General features: G+C 34.6%; 1 protein-coding gene across 1 annotated transcript in view; it reads left to right on the forward strand.

The window, feature by feature from the left end:
* Positions 1-635: 635 nt before the first annotated feature.
* The window catches only part of LOC136029344 (actin-related protein 2), a 43,363-nt gene continuing 18,499 nt past the window's right edge, over positions 636-25,499 (forward strand). Inside the window, exons 1-5 of the mRNA XM_065707643.1 lie at positions 636-791; positions 4,586-4,696; positions 12,862-12,941; positions 17,587-17,722; positions 21,137-21,346. Of these exons, the coding sequence (XP_065563715.1) occupies positions 744-791; positions 4,586-4,696; positions 12,862-12,941; positions 17,587-17,722; positions 21,137-21,346 (585 nt within the window). The 5' untranslated portion in view covers positions 636-743. The remainder of the gene's footprint in view (positions 792-4,585; positions 4,697-12,861; positions 12,942-17,586; positions 17,723-21,136; positions 21,347-25,499) is intronic.

Genomic DNA, 25,499 nt, shown 5'->3' on the forward strand with positions numbered 1-25,499 from the left:
AACTCAGAAACAAAAATTAAAAAGCTTGTTTCTTAGATGTATTTCTCGTTTTATGTCACCACTGTGTTGTTAATTTACAACAAAGCAAGAGATTTGATAATTTTTGTAAAACTGTACCAGGTCGCACCAATAGAGAATTCTTATGGCGTTATTTTCTCCTTAGAATAGAAAGGCCTTTTAAATAAAACTTAAATTTGTTATGGCAGTGAAGAAATGATTGGGATCAATCCAAAAAAATCTGCTGGTAAAATGTATTCAATAAAAAAAAAGAAAAAAAAAATCAGTTTACAATATGGTAAAGTATTTGCTCTAATCCAATGAAATATTAGTGGTGTTGGTTCACTTAAGATCAGTTATAATAATTTTATTTATTTGGGTGCTGTGGTAGGATGAAGTTACATTTTCTTACGACACTCAACCTTAGGGCCTATTTGTAAATTTTTTGTGTAACTCATGTCTTCAATTGTAAGATCAAATGATGACTAGGATGACCAATCTTGAAACGATTCAATGAGTAAAAGAATTAATATTTTCCATAATGAAAGCAATAATTAAGCAAATAGAGATATGACCTAAGTAACTTTGGAAATGGGTAACTCGGTTAATATAAAACGTTACTCTAAAGAAGTTCAAAGAACAACGGCAACCGTCAACTGACAGATAAGAAACTTGGGAGAGTCTGAAAAAAAAAGAAAAAAATACAAAAACACGCTGTTTCTGGATTAGACTTGACAATATTTTACATGGATTCTCAAGGGAGGAAAGTCATTGTCTGCGACAATGGAACAGGGGTAACATTTTTTTTTTCTCATGAAATCAGTGAATTTGTATGTAGCTCAGACATTCTATGAGGAAAACATCATTTTGTGAATAGAGTAAGATAACCAGTTGTTAGACAGCTAATAACCCAACTTTTAAAGTCACTTCCACTAGTATATAATCGATCTTCCAACATCTCTAATATGTAAATAGGTCTATATGGCACACATTCGGCTAGGCCTATATATTTTCTAGGCTATGTGTTTTTTTGTTTTTTATTTTGTCATCATTGATTAAATTCAATTATATTAAGTTGAAACTAGAGTGACACATGGCAAGATAACCTACATTGTAAATACATAATTTGGGCCATATAGCTGATATTCAGAAGTAAATTTGCAGTTTTCAACATTAGGCTATTTTGCTAGAATGAAGGTGAATTCATGAGTCTACTTGATGCTTTTTTTGTATGGATCACTCTTGGGGACCAATAATCCTCAAAATGCCTTTTTATAATCAATCATGGATCACTAATCACTTTTGGGGGATATTACACTTTTAGCCCTTAAAGGACTCAAAATAGCTTGTAATGACTAGAAGTTTAAAATATGTCATAAATTCTGGTTCAGTGACTTTTGGCTATCTTGGAAAGGGGTTAGATTTGGAAAATGAAACTTTCAGCAATGGGTCTAGGGTAAGATGACCAGTACTGGGACACTTCAATCACTCTGCCTATTCTGGGACAGAATCTTTGGTTGGATTGCAACATGTCCAATACTGGGACGAAAGACAACAGGTTTTTTGGAAGCAACCCAGAAAAATCCATAGATTGGGTGTCTAAGATTAAAGTCTTTTGTCCCAGTATTGGACATTTTGTAATCTAATCAAAGATTCTGTCCCAGTATAGGCAGAGTGATCAAAGTGTCCCAGTACTGGTTGTCTTCTAAAGGCTAAAGTTTATCCTGGGAGGGTATTTTAAAATACCTACCTCCACTACTTCTCCCTCTAGAGGGTCTCAACCTTTGATGATCTTTAAAAATATATGTGTTATAAAAATGAAACCTTGTAAAATAGATCTTCTGCTTGAATGAAGTACAACAAAATTATTTTCAGCTTCACAACTTTGTTCAATCCCAATCTGTAAGGGTTTAAAGATATGCAAATACATTTCCATTTAAAAAAAAATTGATATGGCTCAGAATTCTACTCAAATAACAGGAATTGCATTTTCAGAACTAAAGGTAGAGAAAAACCAACTGGTAACTTAATTAAGGTAAAATGTTGTTTTGTCAAAATTTCAATAGGTCATGTAGGCAAATTTCAGGGCCTACCTTTTTGGCCCATAATTTGGCCAGATTGCATTTGTATATACTCAACCCAATAATGCCCCTCTTCCAACCCTCCCCCACCTATACCATCATAACCCCTATGCCCCCGGTAACAGTCAATAGGGTTTATGTAGAGACATGCCTAAAAAAGTAGAACCTAAAGAAATCATTGGGATCTGATGGTATACACCCAAGGTTTCTAAAAGAATTGCATGTTGAACAGTTGAGCCTGCTCACTCTACTTTTTCTGAAGCCCCTTTTGATGAAAAGTGTATACCACAAAGCACAGCACATAAAACACCCATACACACAGGTGGTAGCAAAGAGAACACAAGTAATTACAAGTCAATCCACATCAACTCTGCAGTTGGGAAGTCTCAGTGTTATTTTAAATCCCAACTGGATTGGGTGAAGGGGAAGCTGGGGAGGCGGAACCTAAAATCTTGGGAAATGCTTGAAGTGGAGAGATGGGGATGAAACTTGGTGGGAAAAATAAGCACAAGTCCTAGATACAGGATTGACATAACTGGAACAGATCTGCTCTCTTTGGGGGAGTTGGGGGGGATGGTTATTTCTAAAAATTAGAAAAAATGAGGTTTTTTTTAACTTACAAAAGAGTGATCTTATCTTAATGAAATTTCTTATTTAGAAGGACCTCAAAACTCAGATCTCTTATTTTAAATCCCAACCAGATCCAGTGTCATTAGGGAAGGGGGGGGGGGACCAGAAAATGCTTAAAGTGGAGAGATCAGGATGAAACTTGGTGGAAAGAATAAGCACAAGTCAAAGATAGGTGACTGACATAACTAGACTGGATCCACTCTCTTTGGTGGAGTTGGGGGGGGGGGGGGTAATTCAGAAAAATTAGAAAAAATGAGGTATTTGTAACTTATGAATGGGTGATCAGATCTTAATTAAATTTGATATCTAGAAGGACCTTGTGCTTTAGAACTCTTTTTTTAAATCCCAACCAGATCTGGTGACATTGAAGAGAGTTGTAGGGGAAACCAGAATTCTTAGAAAACATGAAAATCAAGGTATCTTATGAATGGATGATTGGATCTTAATGAAACTTGATATATAGAAGAATCTTATCTCATCAGATGCTCCATTTTTAATTTGATATGGGGACATAGAGGGTTGGAGGGGGGAAACAGAAATCTTGGATACCAGAAATCTTAGAAAATGCTTAGAGTAGAGAGATTGGGATGAAACTTGATAGGAAGAATAAGCACAAGTTATAGATACAAGATTGACATAATTGGTATGGATCCATTATCTTTGGGGGAGCTGGGGGTTGTTAATTTGGAAAAATTAGAAAAATTGATGTATTTTTAACTTAAGAATGGGTGACCAGATCTTAATGAAATTTGATATTTAGAATGAACTCATGTCTCAGAGCTCTTATTTCAAATCCTGACCAGTTCTGTTGACATTGGGGGGAGTTGGAGGGGGAAACCTGAAATCTTGGAAAATACTTATAAATGTTGTAGATACATGATTGATGTAACTGGACTGGATTTGCTCTCTTTTTGGGAGTTAGGTGGTGGGGTTCAGTGCTTTGGCGAGTTTGGTGCTTCTGGATGTGCTAGGACAATGAAAATTGGTAGGCATGTCAGGGAGCTGCACAGATTGACTTGATTAAGTCGTTTTTGCTGATTCAAACATCTGGGGGGCTGAAGGGAGAGGAAAAATTGGAAAAATTGAAGCATTTTTACTTATGAGTGGGTGATTGGATCTTAATGAATTTTGATAATTAGAAGGACCTTGTGACTCAGAGCTCTTATTTTAAATCCCGTCCAGCATTAAGCCTCTGATTTTCCTTTAAAGCAGTCTATTGATTCTTAGAATTTTGCTAGAGCTCATACCATATGAACTCTTGGCTCTTCCAACCTCATCACAAGTGCCATATGAGCATTTAGCTATTTTTTGTTCTATATTCAACACAATTTTACACCTACTTTTAATGGATAATAATTTGGGCTTGATATGCATTGTACATTTTTGGAAACCTTCTATTTGAAAAAAGCTTTTGAGTAAGGACAGTATTAAAACTTTACCTAGGGAGCTTGGAAGCCAAAGCCAAGTGTTGCCTCTCTGTTTGCTTTAATGATATAGACTGACCCTCTTCCCTCCTGGATTAGGATAGACATTGACACCCACTGAATTTCTTATATTTTTCTTTGTGAATATTATGCTGCTCTAAACGTTTTATAATTAATATTTTCCAACAAATACCTCTGAACTTGAATTATTAGTTGTTTTTGTTTTGAAATTGAAGGTTATCAATTAAATGGATGGACACTTCCCTTCTCAGATTGGTCTTAAGAACCCATCAAAACACAACTTTGGTCAATAATAATACCATTTTGGGGTTATATCTTTGCCTGCACAAGAATAGTGTCTGATACCCACATCACTCCTGCCATTCACCTACAATTTTTACCTGATGATTAAATCTATGCAAGTGATTATATATTGCCTATTTTGTTTTGCAGTTTGTCAAGTGTGGATATGCTGGAAGCAATTTTCCTGCTTATATTTTTCCATCAATGGTCGGGCGTCCTATAATTAGAGCCACAACCAAAATAGGTGATATTGAAGTAAAAGTAAGTTTTATTACTCTTTATGGTCTTTTTTTTTAATCAATCACCTTTTTCATGGCTGTATTCAGAACAAGTTTTTGGCATCTAAGTTTTTTTGGGCAGGTGATTCAAATACATATTTTGATTTTCTTAAACTGCTTCTTTTTAAAAAAAATAGAAAATGAAAGTTTAAAAGTAAAATTTTTTGGTGTTACTAAATTAAAGAATTGTCCTGTAGCAGAATAAGTCTATTTTTGGCAAATTTTCAGTCTCTTGTGGACTCTGCTAGGATGTAGTGTAGTTGCCACAGATTCTGATGAATAATCTATTCAGATGGATCTTAATGGTCTTGGAAGTGGGCTGTACATGGCACCTTACCTTCAATGTTGGTACGTTTCATGTGACCCACCTTGGCAACAATAATTGACGCCAGAAATATTGCCTCCTTGGCACCTCCTTTCTTCTCTTTCTGAAGAAAGAATTCTTAGAGTCATTGTTGATAATAAACTGAATTTTGGTACCCACGCCAAGACTGTGCTGTCATCTACCATTCAATCCCTTTGCATTGTCAAAAAAACAATCTTAAGCCAGTCTTGTACAGTCTTATCACATAGGATATAAATGCAAAGATTTTTCTAGAGAATGAACTGAATGTTTAAAAGCAAAGTTTTAAGTCCTCATTGCCTCAACTATTAAAGCTGAATGATAAAATAAATATAAATTGTTTCAAGTAGTGTGAAGTGAACCTAGATTTTGAATCTATTTTAAGTTTTAATCAGTGTGCAGAATATAATTTTTATCATTTGTGATGCTAAGCTTTTGAAACTTACTTGGATCATGGCTACTGCTTGTAACCAGCTATTTAATACTTCCATCAGAAAAATATTTTCTTTTTTGCTTTATTTTTAATTTTCCAATCTCTTTAATATTCATCCCTTTGGAAACAAAATACAGCTACTATCATTTGATTGCTCCTCAAGATGACCTTTTAGGTGGCCTTGACAGAGCAGAGCAAGGGTGGGAAAGAATTCTCCTTCAATAGCATCGACTCTGGTAGAATATTCAATGGTAGAAAGCAAAGATCATGCTTCAGTTGATATTGGTCATCATCTAGGACAAGGTCAGGAGTTGCTGATGACTGATAAAATTTATCGGCTAAACGCCAGCTGGTTTCTAAATAGGCAAAACAACAACGAAATAAAACATTTTGTTGATTCTATCTTATGATAACTTCAGACTTCAGGCGTCTAAGATTTTAACAAAATTGTTTAAGGAATTCATTGCTATATTAAATTGGAATTTTTTTTGAGAAGGTTGTTCCAAAGACAATTAATTTGTTTATAAATTTTGTTCTTCCACTTTGTACATGCTTCCATGTACATATGTAAAAAACTATTTTTTTTTTATTTGTAAAAGTTTTCCGCCTTGTTTTCAGGCTGTTGTAGAATTGCTGCCTTTTTTGCATATGGTAAAGCATTTATAAATAAGGCATTCGAGGAATATTAGGGCTAACCGAGATTCATTTTAATTAGAAATTATTACATTGTAGCAAAGAGCACAGACGCAAGTGAATGTTAATGTAAAGTCTATAGTTGACAAGTAGATTCAGAAATTTCTTGAGAAGATCAAAATTTTTGCATGGACAATTAAATAGTAGATTCAGCATTATACTTGCCCATCAATAGTCTCAGAAAATATTTCGACGTTTGAAATCTCTGACGGCACGCCGCCACCGAACATATCGGTGGTGGTGCTGGTGTGCTGAAGCCTTGTCGGTGGTAGTGCATAGAGAGATTCTTGGCGGCGCGCAACCAGTTTTTGGTGTGGCTATGGGTACTATCTAGAGGGAGAGGGGTCTCCAATGCCTCCCTCTCAGGCCCAGATCTTAGTGCATCTATGAAAAAGGGTTAAGAAGTACTTAATTTACGTGTTAAGAATTCTTAAGCTTAGTTACTTTAAATCAATTAGTTTCTAAGGGATCATTGATAAGACTAGATATAATTGTTTATCTAGTGATGCAGAAAATACAAATATTGTACCTTCAAAACAGCAGTTAAAATTAAATTTAGACCCTGAATATAAGTTAAATGTTCAGTATTGTTCATAATTTTCAATTTCAGTTTTCATAGTCAATTTTCAGTTTCCTAATTTTCAGGCTTATTCTCTCGCTTTATCCCCCTCCTTATGTGAATTCATGATCATTTCTAATACACCAGTTAATTTTATATTTTTGATTTTATCTCTAAACCATATTAAATTTGTGCTCTTCTTTTCTAGGATCACATAATCAATGTAACTATCTTATGGTAATATTTGCCTGTATTGTGTCTTTATGTCTTAAACATATTAACATATTTTTTTATTTTTTAAAAATTAGGATTGCATAACCACTCCCGTAAGTTTACATTAACCATGTATTTTCCTGATTCACTTATATTCTGTTGTTTGGTTTTGGATTGGCTTCACTTTACCTCCATTTTGCTTCATTTATTATTTTTTTTTTACCCTCATAAACCAGCCGAACATTGTACTGTAGGGAAATTACTATATTTGAGAAGACATTAAGCCGTCGAATACGGGTTTTTTAGAAGAGCTAGATTAGTCATTTCACCTTCCAACAAGATCTAATAACTTTAATTGGGGGATGGGGGCTTTCCCATTTTTTTGTGGAATCATCCTTTTTGTAGTTCAGGGTAACTTTGATACAATAAATAGAAGATGTATACTTAAATCAATTTTGAATCTGGTCTTAAAATATGTGATTTTTTTGTATTTTCGGCACCCTGGAAACTGGAGGAAAAGTCGGCAGTGGCTTAACACTCACATGATATGTTAAGTAATTTAGTGTAAACATATTAAAGAAGATAATAAAGGAACAAAACACTCTTTGGCCTTCTGGACAGTCAGTAACATAAATTTTTGTGAAAAATCTAAAGTACACCCATAGCATGTCTCTTTAACCAACTGAGCTAACAGGTCTTAAATACGCCCTTTTTTGATGAATATTAACATTCAAATTCTATCCTTAACTAATCAAAGTTAACATGAATATTTATTTAAACTACATAATAAGATATAATGTTGCTTCAATGTAAATTGTATTCATTTTCCTTAAGTCACTATTCTTTTTTAATAGTAGAAGCTAGGACAAAATGTAATTAACCCTGTAGAACAATAAAAGAGTAAAACGTGAATAATCTGCTTGTATGAATAATCGCTTTCCAGACAAACTTTCTTCAATATTTTAAAATTATATTTGAATTTAAAGACTTAAGACTTCAAGATAAGTATCTGAACTAGGTGCGGAACCTTATATGGATTTTCAATATTTCATATTGGAGCAGATTCCTGGAAGTTTGATTTACCTAGATCTACTTCTTTCTTTTAAATTTCAAAGAAAGTTGTCCAGAAAGGTATTTTTTACCCTATTAGTTTCTCAATGCTTGGCATATATGTTGTTTGGTTTTGGCTTGAATTGAAAAAGTTTTGTTCTTTTGCGATTAATTTAAATCTAGAAGACTAATTTAGATATTAAAGTCTTATTTAGCGGACGATTATATTTGTTGGTTCTGTTTGCTTCTTCTTTCTACTAGCTGCCTGATGAGCCAAATTACAAATTGCCTTTGCTTTACAAAATTAACCTTAACCTAAAAGGAAGAAGATGAAATTTTAATTCGTCTTGCTCTTGGATGGGAAGATTTTAATGTAAGAAATTTAATGTAATTCTAGAAATGTACCCAACGATCCTTACAATTTTTTATTATTTATTTCTATTTTATTCTGTAAAGCTTTGGCTTATCAATTAGGTTTTGAAAACTAAAATTAACTTTGACGAAGTATGCAATCATTTAAATATAAGTTTTGAACAAACGTTAAAATGTAATTGATATTTATAATGTCAAACAATTTGTGGTAACGAACTGCAAGTAAAGAGCAATCTCGCTCAATAGTGATTGTAACTCTAAAAAACGGAATTTTGATACCAATAGATATATCAATACAATCTGATTTTTATGGTGATTTTAAATAAATAATTTTCATCAAGTTTAGTCCTACTCATCAAAAGTTACAAGCCTGAGAAAATTTGCCTTATTTTAGAAAAAAGGGTAAACACCCCTTTAGAGTCATAGAATCTTAATGAAAATCACAGTATCAGATTCAGCGTATTGAACCTTTAGATGTTTCAAGCTAAAGCTCCTTTCTGCAAAAATGTGGAATTTTGCCTATCACTCAATACGATCGTGCCATATTTGCCTCTCCCTCAATCGGACTATCTGTCTTGGCTTTTTCTACAATTAGCCATGGCTTGATGGCCACAACTACTTGATTTTAAGTTAAAAATTTAACGGACTCGGTCGAGGCCGAAGGCCTCAAAGGAGTCCGATTTAAATAAAAATCAAGTAGTTGTGGGCATCAAGCCATGGCTAATTGTAGAAAAAGCTAAGACAGATAGTCCGATTGAGTGAGAGGCAAATCTGGTATAGGCCCTTATTAGGATTGTATAAAAATGATGTCAGTTCATTTGATAATAGATAAGTCTATCTATTATCTGTCCTTGCGTCGTTCCTTGGGCAGAATTAAGGTAGATAGTCATTGAACTAAGGTAGTCATAGAAACTATAGTTTTCCTATTTTTTGGTTAAATGGCACTGGTAAACCGTGGGAGTAAGTATAATTCTCTATTTGGACCAATGCTTGAAATTTTTCAAAATGTGGGTGGGGGCAAGTCCCCCAAATGACGCCTCTGGAGCTAGTTCTGTTTTTACTTCAATAAAAAATAAATTACAAAAAATAAGTTTCTTTTTTCAACTGAAAGTAAGCAGCAACATTAAAACCAAAAATGAACAGAAATTATTCCGTATATTAGGGATGCTTCCCCTTCCTTAATCCCTTGCTCATTGTACTAAAGTTTTACTTTTTGGCCCAATCCTTAAAGAAAGACTCTTAAAATATAAGGGCCATTTAATCAGAATAATAAGCTTTCTTTAAGTACTAAAAAAACTTAGCGTAAAGAGCGAGGGAATGAGAAGAGCGAAGCTCCCCTTATATACAGGTAATTCTGTTCGTTTAAGTTTTAATATGGCTCCTTCTTTTCACTTGAAAAATTCTTTCTTTAAATTAAATTTCTAATCGTTTTTCAAGTAATTTTGGGAAATCCGCATCGTCTCACCATAGAAACCCATTATAGAAAAATTACTCCTCAAGTTTCTCGCGCTTAAAATCCCCCCCCCCCCCGCTGTCCAAAAAATTTCCTGGACATTTTCATCCTCGCTGAAAATTCCCCTCAGATAATTTTGTCTGGACAATTCCATCTGAAAAATTCTCCTTAGCCTGCTTTCATTTGAAAAAAGACTTGTTTTTTTATCCCCCCTCCTCCCCCAATAATGTTTATTTATCCCAATAACAAATATTATACGTAAATAATGGGCAAATTTCATAACTCACAGCCGTTTCCTCAGAGGCTGTTGTGGTGTTTCCTAAAAGGCTATGAAGGTCCGTAGTTACTGAACCTCCTAACTATGCTGAACAAATGGTCATATTAGAATTTTGATTGGATGAACACGGGGAATAAGGGCCGTAGGAGGATGAGGTCTAGATGCCTGTCATTCTTTTTGGTCGCTTAAAAAGGGCACTAAAAATTTGGATTTCCATTCGGTTGAGCCCTTTTCCAATCTTTTTGGACGATGTGTTCTATACGATCACTCCTGGAAAAAAAAAACGGATCTGGGATCTGTCTTCTGGCAAAAAATAGAAAAAATACAAAATTCAAAATTCCATATTTTTACCGATGGGAGTTTGAAGTCTCTACTCCAGGATTCTCTGACACGCTGATTCTGATGGTTCGATTTTCATTAATATTTCTTGACTTTTTGGGAGCTTTTTTCGAAAATCACGCTAATTTTCCTAGGCTTGTAGCTTTTGATGGGTAACATTAAACTTTTGGGATCACGGCAAAATCAAATTCTTTCAATGTATTTACTGTTATCAAAATTACGACTTTTAGACCGCCGGCTACTCTTGGACCGAGTTGCTTCTTACTAATAGTTCGTTACCGCGAACTGTTTGATTAAATTTTAACCTTAACGTCAAAAAGTTTCTTGTTATAAGTAGTGTTTTAAAGCACATTATTTATCTACATATTTATATAACTGTGAAAAACATATAGGGGGCAGTGGCACGCCCCCGCGCACATTGAGGCGCTTGTAAGTAAATAAATAAAGCTTATTTAAGTTTTAATTCTAATTAAATTTAAACAAATTCTCAAGGAATCCATGTACATCATATCATTTTTTTTTTATTGGATTTCACATGACAAATATTATCTCACTCATCCCCGTGAAACCTTAAGAGTCATGCTGTGAAACATGGGGATTCCACAGAGCCCTATTGTAGCTCTGTGTGCAATTTTTACTGTATAGACAACAAATCACCTTGTTCACATCAATATTATTTATTATAATATTTACTTCTTCTCTCAACATTTTGCTGTGTTATCAGCTTCTTAACTCGGAAAGGACAGTGGTTTCTTAGCTAGCACATCTGTATCAAACAGTTCGTGGTAACGAACTTATCAAAAGTTACGAGCCTGAGAAAATTTGCCTTATTTTTGAAAAAAAGGAGAAACACCCTCAAAACGTTATAGAATCTTAATAAAAAACACAGCATCAGATTCAGCGTATCAGAGAACCCTACTTTAGATGTTTCAAGCTCCTATCTCCAAAAATGTGGAATTTTGTATTTTTTTGCCAAAAGAAAGATCACGGATACTTGTTTATTTGTTGTTGTTTTTTCCATGGGTGATTATATCGATACCCAGTGGGTCCATAACGTCGCAAAAGGGCTCATTCGAACGGAAATTAAAAGTTCCAGTGCCCTTTGACCAAAATAATTGGAGGGAAACTAGGCCTCCTCCCACACTCATTTTTTCCCCAATGTCGCCAGATCAAAATTTTGAGATAGCCATTTTGTTCAGCATGGTCGGGAAATATAATAGCTATGTCTTTGAGGAAGACTTAATCCCCCACAGTGCCCGGGGGAAGGGCTACAATTTATGAACTTTGCCTATTGTTTACATATAGTGTTAGATATTCGGAAGTATGCAGACGTTATAGACGTTTTCAAAGGGATTTTTTTGTGATGGGGGTGTTGGGGTTACGTGGAAAGATCTTTCCATGGATAATTTTTTCATGGGGAAGAGAATTTTCCATGAAGGGGGAGCCGCATTTCCCAGCATTATTTAAAAAACGATCAGAAAAAAACAACTGAAAGTAAGGAAATTAATTTAAAACTTAAAACGAAAATAAATCATTACATATACGAGGGGGTTCGCCCCCTCGTTAATACCTCGCTGTTTACGCTAAAGTTTTTGTTTATTACTTTCAAAAGAGCTATTTATTCTAAATAAACGAGCTTGGTGATTCAGGGGTCATTCTTAAAGAATTGGAATAAAATTCGAACTTTAATAATTACTGTTCGTTTTAATGTTTTCTCCCTACTGTCAGTTGAAAAAACTGTTTTTTTTTTTTATTTCATTTAGTAATATGTATAGTTCGTCTCTCAGATCTTGTCTGTTTATGGTCCGTCTCTTAGATGGCATTACATTCTTTGCCATTAAACTTTTAGACTCTGCTTTTTGCTTGTGGTTTATATTGTAATTTGAAAGATAAGGGTGGCAGTGATGTCAATTCACGAAAATTAGGATGTGGGTGGGGGGGGGTAAATTTATTTTATAAATTTTATGGGGGAGCAGTGACACTAACATATGAATATGCTGAAATAGCTTTTTTTTAATCAAGAAGGTGGGAATCTAGGGGATTAAATGCCTCTTTCCTGTCCCCTTCCCATTGAAGGAAGTGAGGGGGAAATATGTCTTTTTTCTCTATAGAAGTGCCAAAAAAAGTGTTTTCATTGAAAATGTATGTTTCAAAATATAGGGGGGGGGGGCATAAAAAATTAGTTTCCCTTTTTAAATCGAGTAATATAGCATAAGTCTATCTTGGAGCCAAAATATTATTTTAAACTAAGATTTTCTCCAAATCTCTAAACAAGGCCAACAACCTATGTTGGGAAGCATTTTTAAAGGTTCTTCGTCTTGTCATCCCGTGACCAACTTCGATAATCAAATTGTTTTTATGTGGATTAGAAAACACTGAGCTAAATGCCTTGAAAAGAATAACTCATTTATTTTAGGATTTAATGGTTGGCAATGAGGCTAGTAAACTTCGCTCCATGCTAGAAGTAAAATATCCTATGGAAAATGGAATTGTACGGTGAGTCTTACTGAATCTTCATTTACGTGCAAACCTGTGATAAAGTACCTTCTTTCTGGGCAATTCTTGATGAAATTGAGAAATTGAACAGTAATAATATTAACGTTAGTGGTTATGAATCAAACACGTCAAAACGGCTGTATTAAATTTGCGTCGCTCGACGACAAAACGGTGTTGAAAAAGATTTTGGCTGGACGGAGAACATGCTGACGGTGCTTGACAGTGTGTCTCCAGCCACACACCGTCAGACTACACAACCACACAGCCAAACTACGACAATGTGTTTACTTTGGTACTCTCAGAATTTATTTATTCATTTATTTTTTTGAATGGAGATAATTTCTTTGACAACAGAATTGTGTTAGATGTTAAGCTGCCCAAAATATTAAAGTGTTTGGCTGCTTAATTGGGCATTGGGTCCTAAGGACAGGTCGAAAGGACACACAATAATAGTCTCTTGCGCAAATTTTCAACTTTCAAACTTGTTTCAAATGTTTGTCTTAGCAAATGCTTGTGGTCACACCTTCCTTATCTATAATATATTAAAAAAAAAAAGAATTCTGTCTATATTTAGCTTTTTTCATCAAAATCGTGTAAATGATTATCAGCCTTTAGATTCATTACAGTAGAAATTCTTTATTGTTCTGTTCTTTGCTTTCTTTAAATCTAATCCTGGAGGTAGCTTTGGAAATATCTCCTAAATTTGTAATATGTTGCAAAAATCGTAATAGTAATAAAACACTAAAACAAAGTGGATAAATCCCTGTCAAAAAGCGTCTTGGCAAGAAGACATATAGAAATTTCATGTCTACTTGAGTAGCTTTATTTACTGTTTCTTATCAAAATACTTCTTATCATAATCAGTAGTTCTAAAAGTTTTATGTAGAAAAATGTAAATTTTTTCTTCTTGAATAATGTCAAGTGTAGTCCCTTTCACTGTTGAACCTAAAAATTTTACTAAAGACTAAGAAAGTCTAATAATGTAGTCACCATGAGAAAATCACCATGGAGAAAAATAGAAGGGTGACTACCTGGTTCTTCATCATATGAAAATACAAGTTTTTATATGTGGGAGGGGTCCAGACTTTTGTCTAGGTGGATGGGAGGATCCTTCTCAGGAAGGGTTAAAATCTGTCTTAGACCAAGAAGCCAAATAAACACCTTTACTATTGGAACTATCATATATTGGATGTCCGTGCAATGACATGGAGGACATTACATGATCTTGCACATGCATTTACAAAATGGAATTGTGCTTCTTGGGACCACTGTTTTTTAACTGTTTACGATCACATTTCAAGCATTGACTTTATTCCAGTGGAAGCAAGATGAAAGTAAGGCGCGCCGTGTTGCTGCACGAATATACATCCCCACATCACTGCTTGGCTCCTTCAAGCTTAGAAGGAAGTGAACATCCTCTATTCTTCACATGACACTGCTTATTACTCCACATCTATGTCTCCACTAGCATAGGGGTTGCTTTTGCAAGTCGTATGAATAACTCGAGAAGCTGAACGTATACACTAGCAATATATGTAACTTTGGATTTGAACGATTTGTCTATGGCACTCAAAAGGTTCTGGTGTAGAAAAAATGTTTTAAAAACGATGCAATAGCGCGCTTTGAGAATCGGCATTTAAGATTGTTGGTTACGAAATTTACCACGGATACTAAAGTATTTCATTGACAAATGCCCTTTTTAGGTATTTTTGTAAAGAAGAAGCACTAATTGCTTTTTCATTAATATTTGATTCTTTGGCCTGTGTAGAATTTGCCCTGAAAATGTCTACACATACAATAAAATCCTTTTATCTTCGGTTCTTCTAGCTGCAGCAAAGAGTGTTACTGTGAGTACGTCCATAAGTCCCATTAAATCCTGGTGCCTTAGATCCTAATAGTTACATCAAAGAAAGATGCTAAGCTGTGAAGTAGGAGACCTATCAAAAATTTTATTTTAGAACTTGGCTTCATTCACTTGCTCATAAGTTACTACAAGAATATATTCTTCTCAACGTTAAATCAGTTGATTTTAGGTAGCAGATTTTCTCTACGTAGCATTCATGCCCGCTTCTGACACTTTCTTGCATCTTGTTCCACACACTGCATTTTGTGGAAAACCGCACCAGTTATGCGAACTAGGGACAGTTCTTAGCAGTATTTTTGTGGAAAAGTGCAAATCTATGGATTGAAATTTTACAACGCGTACAAGAAAACGTGCTCAAAAATCAAATGAATAATTGATTATTCTGCTTTATATACTGCGTAATATATAAAATAACATTCGACTCCTTCTCCGTAAAAATTTGAATTGCAACGGGAGCAAATGGATTGAAACTCATCGTCTCTCTGATAAGATAGAGGTATATTTTTTTGCATCATGTGTTTGGTTTTTCAAGCATTTGGCCTTTTCTTTATAAAATATATACTCGCTTCGATCTGGTTTATGTACTAATTTTAGTATTTGAGAGCTAAGGGATAATTCTATTTCCCCACTGGTCACCTGATTTTGCAAAAGTTCATTTGGATTTTCCTTGTTTGACCGGGTAATGTCGCAAGCGCAAACGCCACTATCATCTGCATACCCCTGATAGATGAATTTCTTGAAAATTTTTTAGGGGCCTGCAATAATCTTTTTGCGAGCAGTACAGAAAACTGTTGTGCCCATCTGCAGTGTTACATTTACAATCTCCTCCCCTCTCCTTCCTATACATGTAGTGCCCGAGTTACACTGTAATCACATCTGTCAATAAAAACGCAAGGTTTATGAATGAAACAGATTTTTTTTTTTTTTTAGTTTTACGTCACATTTCTATTTCAGAAACAACAAACTAGTTTGAAAAACTTTGGTGAACACTATTTTGCGCCCAAGAATCCTTTACTAATGTTTCGTCTTCGTATCATTTGCCAGATTCATGATAGACATGGGAAAACTGCTGTTCCAAGTGTCCACCTTTTCTACTTTCAAAATTATGCCTTAAATCTTAATTATGACTTGTCAGTTTCATGCTAGAAAGTTAAACAAAACTGCTGTTCCAAGCGTTCAATTTTTCTTCTTTCAAAATCATGCTTAAATCTTAATTATGACCAGTCAGTTTCATGCTAGAAAGTTAAACAAAACTGCTGTTCCAAGCGTTCAATTTTTCTTCTTTCAAAATATGCCTTAAATCTTAACTATGACTAGTCAGTTTCATGCTAGAAAGTTAAACAAAACTGCTGTTCCAAGCGTTCAATTTTTCTTCTTTCAAAATCATGCCTTAAATCTTAATTATGACTAGTCAGTTTCATGCTAGAAAGTTAAACAAAACTGCTGTTCCAAGCGTTCAATTTTTCTTCTTTCAAAATCATGCCTTAAATCTTAATTATGACTAGTCAGTTTCATGCTAGAAAGTTAAACAAAACTGCTGTTCCAAGCGTTCAATTTTTCTTCTTTCAAAATCATGCCTTAAATCTTAATTATGACTAGTCAGTTTCATACTAGAAAGTTAAACAAAACTGCTGTTCCAAGCGTTCAATTTTTCTTCTTTCAAAATCATGCCTTGAATCTTAATTATGACTAGTCAGTTTCATGCTAGAAAGTTAAACAAAACTGCTGTTCCAAGCGTTCAATTTTTCTTCTTTCAAAATCATGCCTTAAATCTTAATTATGACTAGTCAGTTTCATGCTAGAAAGTTAAACAAAACTGCTGTTCCAAGCGTTCAATTTTTCTTCTTTCAAAATCATGCCTTGAATCTTAATTATGACTAGTCAGTTTCATGCAAGAAAGTTAAACAAAACTGCTGTTCCAAGCGTTCAATTTTTCTTCTTTCAAAATTATGCCTTGAATCTTAATTATGACTAGTCAGTTTCATGCTAGAAAGTTAAACAAAACTGCTGTTCCAAGCGTTCAATTTTTCTTCTTTCAAAATCATGCCTTGAATCTTAATTATGACTAGTCAGTTTCATGCTAGAAAGTTAAACAAAACTGCTGTTCCAAGCGTTCAATTTTTCTTCTTTCAAAATCATGCCTTAAATCTTAATTATGACTAGTCAGTTTCATGCTAGAAAGTTATGCTGTTCCAAGCGTTCAATTTTTCTTCTTTCAAAATCATGCCTTAAATCTTAATTATGGCTAGTCAGTTTCATGCTAGGAAGTTGAACAAAACTGCTGTTCCAAGCGTTCAATTTTTCTTCTTTCAAAATCATGCCTTAAATCTTAATTATGGCTAGTCAGTTTCATGCTAGAAAGTTAAACAAAACTGCTGTTCCAAGCGTTCAATTTTTCTTCTTTCAAAATCACGCCTTAAATATTAGCTATGGCTAGTTAATTTCATGTTAGAAAGTTAAAGAAAACTGCTGTCCCAAGCGTCCATCTTTTCTACTTTCAAAATTATGCCTTAAAGTCTCAACTATGACTAGTCAATCCCATACTAGAAAATTAAACAATGTTCAACTCAAGAACTTATGAACGGAACATACCATTACCGCAGTCGTATATGATTTTAATCTTATCGACAAGTTTGTATACGAGTTGTCCCGGGCATAAGTTGTCAAATGGATTTTTTTTTCATTTATTAAAACAAACGTGCTAAAAACTCAAGGTTTGTTTGAAAAAAAGTATTGTAAGCCCAAAGCTTGAATTTAAAGTCTATATTCTAATTTTTTCAGAAACTGGGAGGATATGATACATGTATGGGATTACACCTTTGGTCCCGAGAAACTGGACATAGACACGGAAGATTGCAAAATCTTACTGACGGAGCCGCCCATGAATCCCACAAAGAATAGGGAAAAAATGATTGAGGTACTTTGGTGATTATTGTATTATATGTGTATTAAAAGGGAAGAGTTTACTTTTTTTTACAATCATGTATTAAAACACTTGATTGAATCTTTACATAAAAATGTTCATTAATATAAGGTTTAATATTTAGAACAAGAAAATCTTTAATTTGGATATTGAATACATAAGTAATTTTTAGCTTTCAAGAAACATTTTTCAAGCTGTAATAAAATTTTCAGAATAATATTCTCTATAACAAAAGCGTAAGTAAGCAACAAATTTTTTTTTATATCCAGTACATTGTTGATTTGATCGACTTAATTGCTTCAATCTCTCAACGTCTCGAACGTCAAATCCTGGATTCTGGCGGAAAATCAATATTTTATTAATAAATGCAAATTAGAGATAATGTTGTTAAACTTGTAAAGTCAACTCAGTACGAAGACAAGACTCCGTGGAATCTATATCTTCTGTTATTCTCCAAATGGTGCTACCTAACGATCTCATTGTATCTTTTCTTTTGCATATATAACAGGGTATCATAACGGCATTTATACTATATCCGAACAAAAAATTTAAAGAATGAAAGAACGCGTTTCTTTGGTGTTTTTGAACCAGTCAAATATGCGTGATAAGAAAATTAAGTTGTCCTGTGATGACGCAGTGGGTTTGATTTCAGTTTGGTTATACGGGACCCAGAGATCGAATCTTGCTGTAGCATTACACTATTTGGGCGACGCAACGACCTTAGTAGCTAATAAGTGTGGTTAATCCGATGCAATGCAAAAAAATTTAGTTGCCGAAATTATTATATTTTTGGCTTCGAAACGTTGTTTTGGACATTTTCGATTTTTAATTTTGTTCTATAAGATCCATTTTAAAAGTTCCCGAAGTACTAAACACCGAAATGAAGGTTTACGTGATTGTCTTCTGATTTCTCATTCATATTATATCATTAAGTCAAGCGGTAGAAACCACAAGCGTCGAATTTTCCTTCTTGTAAATTTTATTATATTTTCACTGATAAATTTATTTACGATTTATTATCCATGATTTACAAATAAGTAACTTTCAAGATAGAAGTTCCCCGGGAATTATGTTTTTAATAAGAATTTCAACGAATTTTAGAATCTCACTTTTGAAAGTTGTATATTCCTGATTCTACTACATTTTTTAAATATTAGATTAAATATTAGTTGATCCTGAAAGTGATACCTATTGATATCATCAAAGCGTTGGACATAAACTTTTTCTCCATAGCCCTGTACAGTATTGTGACAAGTACTTCAAATTTGTATCAAGTATTAAGTACTTTCAACTTTCGTACTTAAGTATCAAGTATTAAGTACCAGACCACAATTGTACTTAAGTAGTACTTGAGTTTTAAGTACAGAACTTGTACTTAAGTGGTACTTGAAGTACTACTTAAGTGCAACTCTATTAGCACTATTTTTAGTTCAGTCATATTTAGTCGTGTAATGGAAATAAAATAAAGTCATATAATAAAGGCATTATGCAGTTTAAACAAATAATTAAACACTACGAAAGACAGTGAAGCTCCGCTTCTTTGAATGTTAGCTAGTTTTAAACAGTAACATTGCCACATGTATCCACTTGACGAAAGTCATCCCCAAAGTAACTAATTACGGGATTCTAGGTAGTTCTAGGTATTCTTCAACGGGTGTTTTTTTCTTTTCCCATTTAGTCCGAACTGCACTGTTCTAGGTCAAGAAACATTGAAAGAAGTGTAGCCTCCCTGGCTCAAGGTTAATGATTTGTCTTCTGGTGGAGATGCTGGTACTGGGAATTCGCTTTTAGCACTGCTAAGCACTCAAACCTAAGGTCTCCTAACAAATTCCTTCGTGGAGACAAAATGGATCCTCCAGTTGAAAAATAGTCTTTCAACATGAGCTGAAGATAGCAATACACAGTTGTACTTACGAAAAAACTCGCTGCATATGAGGGCAATCCTTAAGAATGCAAAGATTCCTCCGTTTGTCTCCTAGAAACTGCAAAACTTCTATCTCAACTTCTTTAACTGCAGAATTAGACTGTGATGAATCGCTCTCATCTTCTGAGAAATCGTAGAAACAATCACCTGACAAGTGGCTGGACTTGTCATCATCAGGATCACTTGTTCTAATCCTTTTAACCCCCTCAACCAACATTGTTGCGGCCGCTTCTTTGTCGGGGAATATTTTGTTCTTGAACATGGGCGTGCTGCATGTTGCGAGGACGTAGTCTTGCAGCTTTGGACGGAGCCCTCTGAAAGCTAAACTGCCGCTCAACACCATCTTGTAGTGCGCTAAACAATGGAGCAGTATACTTCACAGAGTACTTGAGCTTCGTCAGTTTTTTCTGAAGGCTTTTGATTGTTGGATAAATGCTACCACAGAAACATTTTTCTTTCAGAAATTTTTTTTCAAACAATTTTTTGCCAAATCCTGAAATCCTACTTTTGAGTCTTAAAATTCTTTTTTTTTGAAAAATCCTTCTCTGTAAAAAAAAAGTCATTCCATTGAAGCGGAATGTACTTGGGAGGGTACTTGGGAATTTATTGGTACTTGAGGGATTCAAGTTCCTATTTATTTTCCTTAAGTATGAAGTATTAAGTACTCCAGGAAGAATGCACTTCTTGATTTTGTACTTAAGTAGTACTTGAAGTACTTCCCAACACTGACCCTGTATATGTGTGTATTTTTCTCCATACGCTCCTAGCTTTTATAGAATAGGTGATAGAAATTCACCTGTTTGTGAATTTAAGGTTGGTCTTCTTATTTCTATTATGTTACCTAAATATGCCAGATCACAGACAAAACTTTAAAAAATTGATGTTTGTAGATAAAGGAGGTATAACAAATTTATATTAGAAGGGGTTTTAACTTTGTCCACATATCCTTTATACGAATATTCAACCCTTCACAAGGGTTGTGAAGGGTTGAAAAATAGGTTGGAGAAAAAAGGTTGGAGAGTTCGCAGATAAGAAGGAGCCAAGAAAACACATGTGTGTAAATGAGGTGTCTGCAATCAGAGGTCAAAATCATTGAAGTTAAAATTTCTAATTTAAAGTTTGAAGCAAATGTGAAAAATTTGGCCTGTATTTATGTAAAATTTTGTCACCGGCCAGGATTACACAGCTTAAAACAATTGAAGATAAGCTATAACATCCAAATTTAGTTGATTCAACTGTCTTGATGCTAAACTATTTTTTGAACATGCACATTCTCTGTTACTATAATATAGCTTTTAATAGTTGGTGTCCGTATGGATAGCCTCTTAGTGTTTTTAAAGCTACCAAATCGTATTTTAGATCTCATTTAGACAAACTTTGTATCATTCTAGTGTTCACATTGGATCTGAGTTGTGGTAAAAAAAAGCTGCTATTGATTTCCAGCTTTAAGGAAGTTTTTCTACCCTGTTAAATCTTTTTTCTAGGTCATGTTTGAAAAGTACAAATTTAGTGGTGCGTTTGTGGCAATACAAGCTGTTTTGACATTGTATGCTCAAGGTCTACTCTCAGGGGTAGTTGTAGATTCTGGTGACGGTGTTACTCATATTTGTCCGGTATATGAAGGCTTTGCCATGCCACATTTGACAAGACGACTAGATATTGCTGGGAGAGATATAACCAGGTACCTCATTAAAGTAAGTGAATTTTTGCAGTAACGGTAATCTACTAGTGGAAGAGGAAAACTGGGACCAGTAAATTTTCTTTTTTCCAACTTTCGATTTCTTTTTTAGCTTGAATAGTTGAATGTTGTATTTGGCGAAAATAGACAAAGAAAGAAACGCACATATATATTTTATTTTATATATATGAGGTATGCTTGACCCAGCTTTGCTGAGTCTCTTTTGAGCAAAAAGCCTCTGTAGTTCGCATAAACTCTTACTTTTGTCAATAGCTCAGGCATTTAGTCCTCGTACATCCCGTCGCCTCCCTGCGCTCGTAACGGCTTGCTGCTCTGACCTCAGGCCTTTGCATGACTTCATTCCAAGTTGAGTCCTCTCAATTCATTTTTCTATTATTTTTCTTTCTTTGTATTGTCTACATTTACAACAATACTCTTGGCGGGAAAAGTATTTTGAAGAGTTATATTTTTCTAGGTTGTATATTTTAACTGTGTTTTCTTTTTCTTCTTCAATGTAATGGCGCCCACATACTTGATCTAATAATGATAATAAAGATGATTCATTTGTACAAAAGATACTAACAATTTTTTATTATAGTTATAATTTTGCATCTGTTAAAAGTTGATTTGAGGCTGAACATTCTGATGGTTTAGCACAATCTTGCAGTAACAAGAAAAAAAGAAATGTAAAATAAATCACTACTCCTTGTAATGGAAAAAACGAAAAGTTGTTTGTATAAAAGAAAATGTAAAGTATGGCTTCAAAGGCAGCACAAACGTTTTTAACGTGGAATAATTTGAAGCATAGTCAAATAATCTTAAATGTGGTAGTAGGTCATTCGGAGCAAACAATTCAAATATTGAATTGACTCAAATCAGAACTAGTATTTCATAAGTACATGACTTAAATACTTTAAACTCGATAAGAAGGAAGGTAAAAGAACATAAGTTCTGACTGAATGTCATATACTAAAGAAATAACAACTTTTAAGGCTCGTATAAAGAGACTCGCAAATGAACGGATTCGCCCCAGATTTCAGGAGAGATAAAATGCATTGGGAGTGCAATATGGAGTCAAATGCTCCAGATATTTCGAGTGCACAAGCAAATAATTTTTTTTTGAGTACTCATACTGACGAAGAATTGAAAGAAGTGTACCGTGAGCATTCTGAACACCAAGGCCTCTGCGGAACCCGAACTGATTGTCCCCCATATTTGCTCTATCATAAACCTGGTCAAAAATATTTTTTTCTAAAAGCTTCCCAAGAATCGAAAAAACTGTAATAGGCCTTTAAGAAGAACAAACAGAAGTGTCTTTACGTCGTTTTGGAATACAAGAAGTTGGGCCCTCACAAAATGACTTTGGTACAGAATTCTGAGACAAAGCAGCTTGAACTATTAAAGAAAGGTGTAAGAAAAGCTTGGGAGAGCCATGCTTCAATCTTTCGGACATGGTCCCACGAAGACCCGCAGACTTCCCAGATTTCAGAAGTCGTACCCGGTTTTCAATATCGGAAGGAGAAACTGTAATAAAATTCAAATTGAGATTTAAATCACGAAAAAGCGTCAATAGTTTTGATTTAAAGGTGGTGTCTGGGGGAGGAGGATCAGTTGCAAAAATTTTAGAAAAATGTTCGATCCAATGGTCCATTGAAATAACATTTGGAGAAGAAGTTGGAAAGTATGTCAATTTAGACACGCCGTGCCATAAATGGGAAGGGGTATTATTGAAATTAGATGATAGCTCAATGATTTGATGCTTTTTCCACGAATGGACAAGCTTACAGAATTTACTCTTTGTATACTTTGTAAGATGGAAAAGGACCTCAGACTGTGGCTTATCAGCCTCAATCCACACATTACGCCAAAAACAGTGACGTTCTTACCACTAGATACGTAGACCAGCCTATTTTCTAGGTACCCCTCCTTATTCTTTCAAGAGGAACGGAAGCAGTGGCTGCAATTTTAGAGCGTGAACTATCTGGGGCAGATAAAGCTAATGGTCTAGGGAATCAGATGAAGGAGAAGTAGCTGAAAGATGGAAGGGAGCAATTTTATCTAGTAGAGAGTCTAGAGTAAGCTGAAAATAATATAGATTAATATAATTCCAATTCCAAATCGAACCATTTGGACAGGGGATAGTAGGCAGGGATGTAGGGTTGATATGAACTAGTAGCTCTAGATGAGAAAGGTCAATTAAAACGAGTTCACCGGAGACGACCTCCGACTGAGATCGGATATATTGGTCAATGCAAAATCTATATAAGAAACGCTTTCAGAAAAGTGTGCGGAAGTGAAAGAACGTGTTTTGTCCATAATAAATAAGTCACTGGGCAAGGAAGATATTGAATTTGTGAACGGGGTAGGGAAACGTCAGTCAAATCAGCGTGAAAGTCACTTAAAGCTAAAATCAATTTATTACTGTCCCTAATTTTTTACTAATAACTTAGAAAATGAAACACATGCTGCCGCAAATCTCTGATTTGAGCAAATATATTACTGTAATTTGTTGGTAAATAAACACAAATATTAACAAATTCCCCAAATCAACAGCTAGAAATGATTCCGAAAGCTCTAGTAAAGTACTCAGAAACCTCTTCCTACCTGCGATCAAGAGACCGCCAGACGGGCTACCCCTAGTACGTTTGGCTGGTTGTATGGAATAACTAAGATCACTAAAAAAATTTAAGGTCTGGCAATTAGCTGGTAGTAATAGATGTTCTGGAAAAAACGCGATTAGTTAGAGTCATAGAGAGAAAAGAGAAACGATAACGGAAAAAAACTATGCGCTTTTGCTTGCTGTTTTCTTTAGTACAGTAGAATGAAAGCTGAAACTAGTGTGATTGCCACCACAATTGATGCACTTCACCTGAACGTTGTGGCAGGGCTTTTTTGAAGAGCAGTGGTATCCCGCACATCTTGAGCATTTAGCTGTTTTAGTACACTTATAGGCTCTGTGACCGAACCATTGACAGTTATAACGCTGAAGTGGTCTCTATCAGCTTGTAAACTTTGAAGTGTGTATAATCGATTTTAATCCCATATTCCAATGCACAATGGAGTTTCCCATCTCGGTCAAAAGACAATAGAACAGTGTTAGAGATACCGAAACGCTCAGCACTCATGATATCACTACAGATACATGGAATAGTTTCCACGTCAAAATTATTATCAATATAAACAATCCCTAAAAACTCTTTTTTGATCACTTTGCTTTTTATTTGCACAGGTATGGCTCCAACAGCTGCCGCCACAGAAGACTCATCCTTCATGTGGAGGATTGTCTTATCTTTCTTGTTTATAATTCTCTCTATATCATCAACTTTTAGGTTTTTAATAAATTCGCTCGGTTTACCTTTATTGCCATTCTTTAGTTCGGGAGACAGATTAGATATAATAACGGGAATTGTTGTTTCTCTTTCTGGCTTTGAAGGCTAAACCAGTGGACTAAGCTGGGCAGTGCTGGAATCACTTTTTTCAACTAAAATCTTATAAACTTTTGCTGTCATTTAGTCTTGACGCAATAGCACTATTAAATTCATTAGACAAATCAGGAACTTCATTGGGCTCAGTTATTAGGAAACATGGAATATACTTATCATCACTCGAGGTGGCTGCCCTTACGACCATCAAGTTGATCAATGTTAAATTCATTTTTGCAAGTAGATAGCGTCCTTTAAGGCTTCTTTGCTGAAGAATTTCCCATGTTTCAAGATTTTGTCTCTTTTTATATTCTTCTTAATGGATCTTTGGAGAAAGTTCCATATAGGGCTGATAACCAATCGTACCTCCATTTTCAATTTCAATCCATGTTTTGTATTTCAACACCATCCAATATACTATAATTGTAGAATTTAGTAACAATCTAATGATGTTAACGCTAGAAAGATGGGCTAGTTAAATCAATAAATACCTTCAAGTAGATATCAAATTTATGGGCAAGGCTTGGTAAGTAGGTCAAATCTATTCCACTTGGGTATCCACAGATGCACTCAGATCAAAAAAACAAAAAAACAAAAAAAACAATATAGTCAAAATTGAACAATTTTTTCAATGTTATGTGAAGTGCAATACTTAAAACATTCTTCGGACGGATTGCTTTGTTCCGGAGGCTTCCTTTCTAAAGTATCTTTAGTTGCCCGTGATTGCTGCGTTGCTTCCCTGACAGT

Source organism: Artemia franciscana, chromosome 7, assembly GCF_032884065.1.
Source record: "Artemia franciscana chromosome 7, ASM3288406v1, whole genome shotgun sequence".
Lineage (NCBI taxonomy): Eukaryota > Metazoa > Arthropoda > Branchiopoda > Anostraca > Artemiidae > Artemia > Artemia franciscana.